This window comes from Trachurus trachurus (genome assembly GCF_905171665.1).
Source record: "Trachurus trachurus genome assembly, chromosome: 6".
NCBI lineage: Eukaryota > Metazoa > Chordata > Actinopteri > Carangiformes > Carangidae > Trachurus > Trachurus trachurus.
Genome location: NC_139897.1, coordinates 13,918,915 through 13,927,336, shown reverse-complemented (window position 1 = coordinate 13,927,336; position 8,422 = coordinate 13,918,915). Strand labels below are relative to the sequence as shown.

General features: G+C 37.8%; 1 protein-coding gene across 1 annotated transcript; it reads left to right on the top strand.

Moving 5' to 3' along the window:
• The first annotated feature begins 4,628 nt into the window (after window positions 1-4,628).
• On the top strand, window positions 4,629-7,830 carry ctsh (cathepsin H). Its single transcript, XM_083974221.1, has 12 exons — window positions 4,629-4,806; window positions 4,955-4,986; window positions 5,215-5,320; window positions 5,408-5,478; window positions 5,569-5,673; window positions 6,050-6,136; window positions 6,298-6,353; window positions 6,469-6,550; window positions 6,643-6,711; window positions 6,799-6,905; window positions 7,295-7,423; window positions 7,512-7,830. Exons 1-12 carry the CDS (start codon window positions 4,740-4,742, stop codon window positions 7,579-7,581), a joined length of 981 nt encoding a protein of 326 aa, XP_083830347.1. The 5' UTR covers window positions 4,629-4,739; the 3' UTR covers window positions 7,582-7,830.
• The last annotated feature ends 592 nt before the right edge of the window (window positions 7,831-8,422 follow it).

Below are 8,422 nucleotides of genomic sequence, written 5' to 3'. Positions count from 1 at the left end.
AGTTAACATACACATGGATTTTTGTATAGTTGTACATGTTTAAGATATTTGCTCTTCTGTACAGTAGGTGTTTAAGGTTGTTTGATGACACAAAACATTTCAGTGTATATTTTTTGTTTGTTACCATGACGCCACCTGCTTTAAAGAATTATTAACATTTCTTTGGGTTATTTCAAGCATAATAACAGAGGTCACCTCAGCTGCACGAAACGGTGTCTCCTTTGTGACCAATGACATTATTTTGCATCATCTCATACTGTGTCGACTTTGCACTTTCTGAGCACTTGTGCTGCTGGCCATTGTTCTCTTTGCTTGAAATTTACTGTTGACTGAACTTCTCTGCAACCAATGTAGCAATGTAAAAATGTAACTGCATCAAATCAGGTAAAAGAGCACAGAGAACATAACTGTATTTAATGCCGGGAAGCAATGATCAGTGGAGATGACAGCAAGGTATCTGAAGCATAACTGGCTCTGTGCTTCCCAAACCAAAACACGAGGGATTTGTTTCTTCATTTCTGCTCAATACTCTGAGGGCAGGGGTTCCCAACCATTTGTGAACTGTGAACCATAATGTCATTGTTTACCAGCCGCCGAACTAAACATAACAAATCTCTACGTCTTGTTATGGTTAGTAAATAGGTTAAATAAAAAAAATACCAGGTGAATGCTGAAGGTGTTGATGCCATACTGGTTTACTGGCCTTCTGTATTTAACATGACTAACTCTACAACCACAATAGCAGCTTTCTGATCTAAATGCTAATGTCAAAGCACTAAAAAGGTCACACTGACAATGTGATGTGCTGATGTTTACCATGTATAATGGCAACTGTGTCAGCATCTTAATTTTCAGTTTTGCTGTGCTTACATTTGCTAAATACCAATAAACACAGTCCAGCTGACTGATGGGAAAGTCTCCATTTTGCAGGTATTTAATGAAATTACTGGACAAATTATTAGCCTACATTTCAACCAGGGTGACATTAACGTCTTAATCAGATTTCCCACCAATCTGTCCAATAGTTGATGAGACATGTCCCTTTAAAATTCCCCACATGTAAAACAGCATTTGCAGAATTTGTGTTAGTCCACCAATATAGTATTGTTGTTGGGAATGTGACAGGGACTCGTGAAAATGTAGCATAGACTGTGAGCTGCATTATTTGCAAAAAATCATACAGTAGGCCTGTAGCAAATGTTGTACGGCCCCATAATGGTCCACAGCCTTGAGGTTGGGAACCTCTGCTCTATGATACATGTCTTCATTAACCTAAAATTGATACTAATTTCAACTTTTTTTTGTTATTTGTTGCAAAGTGATACACTCTTTTTGTTGCCAGATGTCACATGAAGTGTCCAGACTCACTTCAGAAACCTCAGTTCATTTTGTATAATCAGATAAGCTGTGTAACACATAGTTGAGTACAACATCTTCTGTTTCTTGTTTTATTTTTTATTTTTTTTGTCGAAATCAAACTCATAACAAAAGCTCACACGCGGTGGTAAGTGTTGTACCTTCAGGTTCGGCGATACTTCTGTAGAGTAAAAGGTTGTTGCTCTTCTGTAATTAAAAAGACAATCTGTCCTTTTTGCTGTTCCAGTGATTGTGGAACGTGACTGTATATCACTCTGTTATATGCATTGCTGTTAAAAACTATGATAAAACATATGTGAATGACCTCTGCCTGCAGCATTCAAACACTATTTTTGTAGTAGTATAAGAGAGAGTGACTTGCTCTTTATATAAACATGGGAAAGTATTTTGTACTTTGTTGTTAATTCACCTCACTGAGATGTGCTGTACATTTTGTACATGCAACCCTGCATATTTCTCAATGTGGAACAGTGTAATCCTTTCAAAAAAGAAAAGTTGTATCTCAAGCTTAAACACAAAACGCTATAATGGTGTGGTCTTGAAACCATGACTTAGAGGTAGGAGGCAACTTCAGAGTGTTTTACATTTATACTGTAATCCTGTCTATAACCATTTCTGTTAGCAGGAATATAGTAATGTAGTGCTTATTCTGTGAATATTTGTATGTATTTTTACTATGTATGTACAGTACACTTTTGAAGCTCATGTGGCAGGCATGCAACACCTTCACAGACAGAATAATACTATATACTTATACTGTATACACTTATACATGCACATACTCTTATAAGGTATATAAACAAATAAACATTTTGCTGTTAGCAATACCCAGTGGTATGAAAATTATCTTTCAACCCTCATGTTTCCACACATTCAGAAATATTCCCAGTTTTGTAAGAAAAAATTAGAAAACAGAATAAAAGATTTGATGATGATAATAACAACAAACAACAAAAATATGTTTCCCAGTTACCTCTTGCTAATAAACCCATTTTATCTCAGGGGCATTTTGTCTCAAGTGTTTTTGTAGATTATCAATCAGTTAACATCATGCTCATAATATAAAATAATAAAATACAATGATAGAAAGGTCCTAATGACACATTTCTGGTGCACAATACCATTCTACAGTAATGTGCAAAATCCTTCCAGATATGTAAATTGACCTTACATTTACCTTATATTCATTTTATGTAGCCTAGTTAATTTAACACACGGTGTGGCCTAATGGTAAAGCCCAGGTCATTATGTACTATGTATACAAAGAGACTGGGTTTTCATGTAGCCTACTGTATAGCCTACTGATAACCCTATTTTCCCAGTAATACACTGTATTTAAAATGACTATAAATGATATGTCACATTTTATAAAGTCAGTTTGGTATTGAGGGTCTGTAAGCAATCATCATTGCCACTAGATGTCTCACTACACTACCAGCATCTGGATCATAACAAATGCCCTGTAGGCCTCACCTCCGGCCTATGTTGCTCCCACTGACATTAACCACACAACATGAGCCAAACCTGAACAAAGTTACCATTTGTTCAGAGACCCAACAAATACAATCCAGCTACAACCATTAGTTCTGCTGTGTAAATCATAATAAGGGAGCATGTTTTCTGGGATTACCATGACTTCCTCTGTAGTCATGTCACTCATAAAAACGAACACCATTCACCGTGACGTTACGCAGAGAGGAGGAGAAAAGACAGTCCCAAGTGAAACTGGTGTCATTAAGCAAGGTTCTCCATTTTGGAAAAGAGTACTGAACCCATGAGCACTGCATAATCCACTGTAGCCTACTGTGTTTTATGAACGTGTTGTTGACAAAGATGTTTCGTGTAAAGAAGTCCACACACACAGGCCTGGCTACTTTATCAAACCTATTACTGTCACCACAACCTGGCAACCCGATCACGTCAGACAGAATTAGCTATGATTTTAGTTCTCAAAGTATCCTTAAACTGGATGAAGATTTTCAGGTGTCCTCTTTACATTTTAAAACAGTGTTTTTCAACCATAACCCTCGTTAATTAAAGTTGCATAGCCTACATGTAGCCTAGTCAAGTTTTAAAACGTATTTTCTGCTGCTCATTTGTCATCCTCATTCAGAAATGTAACATCATGATATGATAGCTATGGAAGGAATGCTCCATCACTGTGACCAATGAATGTTTTGTGTCTAAAGCTTCACACATTTTTTTATTTGGGCTACAGAGATGGTGAATATTTCAGTGCAGACAAACTGACTGAACCATCCCAGCTAATTTCTAGGGCCCATGTGGGGCCACTGCGGGGAGATGTGTGTGCACACAGGATGACAGAGGATGACAGAGATGCAGCTGAAAATGCATTTAAATCTGGACAATTTGTAACACGTTGACCGAAGATTTAAAAAGACAATTTGTGTTATAATCTGGAACCTAAAGTGACATGATGGAGTGGAATATTATGAGATTTTAATAAATAAAATAGATAAATTATTTGTAACATAATTTATGTAATTATGATCATAAATTAATTTACTTTTATCCCGTGGTGGCAAAAATTAGTTCTCTTTTTTCAATAAAGAATGAAGTCGGCTGTCTTACTTGAGCTTTAATAAAACCTTCATTAATGGTGTCACACATACAACTGAACAGCACACGGTCAATGGGTGAGTGAACTGAAGATGTTCTCAGGCTCACTATCTTTATAGTTCCCAAACACATACTAATAGATAAAATATGGCACCTTTGTTGGTTCTGCCTAGTCTCACCACCAGGACACAACAATCCCTTGTAAATGTCCACAGGACACTCTGTTGTTTTGCTACTAGAAAATAATGTAGGCCTATACTAACTGTGATTTTGCTAATCAACCTACTAAAGAATGAACTTTATTGATTACATCATGAAAAATGAATAACACGAGTTAAAACGTAAAGGATCTTCTCCTGTCCCTCATATTGAGGAACCCACACACACATCCATCTGTAAATAAATTATAGCATTGCTGTATGGCAGAGACATCAGATTAAAATAAACTTCAGGAAATGACCTTGACCCTTGTAATTTGTAGGTAATTTGAACATTATCTAATCAGAGTTATATCTTGAGGTTTTTTGTCTCCATACATCTTTACATCATTTTTGTATTAGATTAATGAGCATGTCATTGGAAAGTAGCAGAGCGCGCAAACTGTCACAGTCCCAGCCCCAACCACTGATTGGTTGATCCATTCACCTTTCGGAATTTCTTTGTCAGTAGGAGTAGGCTATTTGAACAGGCAGCAGTTCGCCTCGTGACTTCTCATCTGTTACACTTCACTGTCGCGCCCTGTGATCGCCGCCGGAAGCCTTGGTACATGTAGCAGAGGGATCATGATGGTCGCTTTGCTGTTGTTGACTCTAGTGTCTGCAGCTTCAGCCTTTCCACTGTCTGAACAAGGTAAAGTGCTGCGATCACCGTTCGTCTAGTGGAGTAGTTGCCAACTTTTGCACTTTCACTTTCATATTCTGCCATTGTTTGTCTGTTCGTTTCTTATTCTATTTATCGACTGCGTTACATTAACTTTGAATATATAAACTGTTTTCAGATGAGTTTCACTTCAAGTCATGGATGGCGCAGGTAGGCTACAGTGGGTTTTACCTATCCAACTCTTCACGTGTAGTAGGAAATGTAAACAGCTAAGAGAGGAAGCTAGAGATTTCTCTGTAACATTCATATGTGCTAATGTGAGCTATATGATTACTCTGTGAGATGATTTGTAACTATATACCCATAATTATTACAAAATATATATATTAAATATAAATATAAAGTAATAAAAGACAAATCCCCTCCCACCCCCCACAGCACAACAAAGTGTACAGCATAGTGGATTACTATGACAGACTGCAGATATTCACTGAGAACAAGAGGAGGGTTGACAAACACAATGAAGGAAATCACTCCTTCACAAGTAAGAAGAGCTTGTTGTTGCATCCTTTACTTTTTTTTCTCCATAATGTCCCAAATGTGTTAAGCATTGTTTCATCTCTTTCCACAGTGGGGCTGAACCAGTTTTCAGACATGACATTCAATGAATTCAGGAAGTCTTTCCTCTGGTCTGAGCCACAGGTATAATGCCACCCATCCATGAAGTCGTTCACACACAGGTTGTGTTTTGGCAGGACATATTATTTCAGCTTCCACTTCTTCCTTTCACAGAACTGCTCTGCCACCAAAGGGACTTACTACAGCAGCAACGGACCGTATCCGGACTCCATTGACTGGAGGAAGAAAGGGAATTATGTGACAGATGTGAAGAATCAGGTAAAGTCGCACAAAATACCCAACACGCACATTTCACAGGTTTCGAGTGTATATTGTGTGTTCAGAGAGCAGAGCTGATGCAGTTCTTGGATGTATTATTAAAGGAGAGCATCACAAAACTCTTACGTACAGATGAAACAGAATCTTTTAAGCAGTCAAGCTTCTTAATCACATGAGAGCAGGGTGGACAAATATCAAGCAAACATGACAATCAAATCCCAAATATGAGGAAGTGCTTTCTCTGAAATGTCAAAATGTCTTCTGTTAAAAGCCATAATTGTTACAGGTTGATAAAAATATCTTAAATGTATAAGTGTTTATGTAATATATATTCATTATAAGCCCTTTTAACTTTTTTTTTCTTTTTACACCAAAGGGAGGTTGTGGCAGTTGCTGGACTTTTTCAACAACGGGTTGTTTGGAGTCGGTTAACGCCATCACAATGGGGAGACTCACACCACTGGTGATTTAGTTTCACTTCTCTATCAAAACTGCTGCTCTTGTACTGTACTAAAAATGTAGTTCCCCTATCATAGAAGGACAAACCATACTGTATGTGCTGATACCAGGTTGAAACTGTGATCTAAATTCAGTTTTCAAATGTCATTTTCCTATTGCCTATAGTCAGAACAGCAGCTGGTGGACTGTGCCCAGGACTTCAACAACCATGGATGTAATGGGTCAGAGTCAAACATATTTCATTAATTTCCTTCCCTTTTCTATAATACCTGGCTGTACCACTGCGTGCATCCCCACAGTCCTGTTTTTATAACAAGACCTTAATGTGTCCTCTAGCGGTCTTCCCAGTCAAGCTTTTGAATACATCATGTACAACCAGGGACTGATGTCAGAGACGGACTACCCATACACAGCTGTTGTATGTAAATAAGCTGCTCCTACAGCATAATCAAAACAAAATAATGAATACATATTTAATAACTTTTGATTCTTCCACTTTTGTTAAATCAGGAAGGTATTTGCAAGTACCAACCAAAATTGGCAGTTGCTTATGTGAAGGAAGTGATGAACATAACAGCAGTAAGTGGTCGTCAATGTCTTTCTTTGAGATAAGTGTCAATATTGATGAATGATTCTGAGTGATGACATTTTTCTGCTACCCGTCAGTACGATGAGATGGGATTAGTGGACGCTGTTGGCACACGCAATCCCGTCAGCTTTGCCTTCGAAGTGACCCCGGACTTCATGCATTACAGCCAGGGCGTGTACAGCAGGTGAGAAGAAGTCACAGAAATAATCTAGGAACATTACTAAGTGGTCTTTTTGCTAAACTATTTGTATAAATAGGATCATATTTTGGCATATCTGTGGACAACATGGGTCTGAAAGATATGACATCTAATGACATTGGCTAACTAAATTCACGATTGTATTTTCATTAAGTATTAACTTGTAGAGGTCATTGGGTTGTCAAATTCCTACAGGGCACCAACAGACTTAAACATACTGAAAAGTCTGCACACTAAGAATTTAATTAATTTATAAAAAGGCTCATTCTTTCAGTAAAGCTGCCAGACTTGAAGTGGTTTCCTGTCTCATTCTTTATCAGTACAGTCATGTATGTAAATATAGAGACTGTAACCTCTTCACTTCCTGCTTTCAGCACCAAATGCCACAACACCACAGACAAGGTAAACCATGCAGTGCTGGCAGTCGGGTACGGAGAGGACAGTGCTGGCACCCCTTACTGGATAGTTAAGAACTCATGGTCATCTGGCTGGGGGATAGACGGGTGAGATTTCTATTTTACCACATAAAAGAAAATAATACTCAATATACACCAACCAGAGAAAAGCAATGACATTGTTCTCCTTTTACAGATATTTTCTCATTGAACGTGGGAAGAATATGTGTGGACTCGCTGCCTGTGCATCTTTCCCAGTGGTCTGAATTCTGCAAGACGGCAAAACACAAAATGACTGAAAAGGGAGAAGATTCTGATCACTTTTTAAAATAATTATTGTACATGGTAATTTTTATATAATCAGTAACATGCATTGCCTCCATAGAGTGGGTCTTTTCATATTGAAGCAAGTAACACTATGATTGATTAATCAGGTCATCTCAATGTATCATTCAAGTACTAATCATACATACGTACACATCATTGTTATATAATAAAATCTATACAAATTGTTATGAGATGAGTCCCTTTTTCACAATGTGCAATTGCAGCTGTGTGTGTTGTCTGTCTTAAATTAGTTAGAGTCCGCACATAAACTCCTAAACTCAGAAAAGCTAATTTTGTGTTCGAGACATAACAATTCATACTTTTTAGATACAAGAAAAGTGCAGTATTATCTCATACAGATTTACACCACATCTTTAGGAAGATACCAGCATTTACCAGAAGAAAACCTGTGATAACATCCCTTCTGGCTTGATTTTAGGAGATATCACTTGGCAGCAGGCAGAAAACATGTCAAGAGAGGGGCCAGATCTACTGTAAACATTTACACATAGCTTCATGTAGCCTATACACACAGACACACACATTATTGTCACAGTACACTAATGCATTGTGATTGTTATTATTATGATTATGATTATTGTTGTTGCTGCTGTTATCTGTTAATTTTACCTCCGCCTTGCCTTAAATTATTAGCCTATTACGTCCATGCGCTACAGTAGAGGTGTGGCTTGACTATTAGGCGCGTGGTTCGTAAGACTACATTTCCCAGAAGCCTCAGCTTCTGAGCTTCAGCCAATAAGGAGTCAGTTTGTAGAACGG

What these genes read in the sequence shown, in the direction of transcription:
- ctsh (XM_083974221.1), top strand. Translation starts at nt 4,740, where the DNA reads ATGATGGTCGCTTTGCTGTTGTTGACTCTAGTGTCTGCAGCTTCAGCC. An exon ending in AGCCAGGGCGTGTACAGCAG is followed by an intron (nt 6,906 to 7,294) that starts GTGAGAAGAAGT and finishes TCCTGCTTTCAG; the next exon opens with CACCAAATGCCACAACACCA. An exon ending in TCTGGCTGGGGGATAGACGG is followed by an intron (nt 7,424 to 7,511) that starts GTGAGATTTCTA and finishes CTCCTTTTACAG; the next exon opens with ATATTTTCTCATTGAACGTG.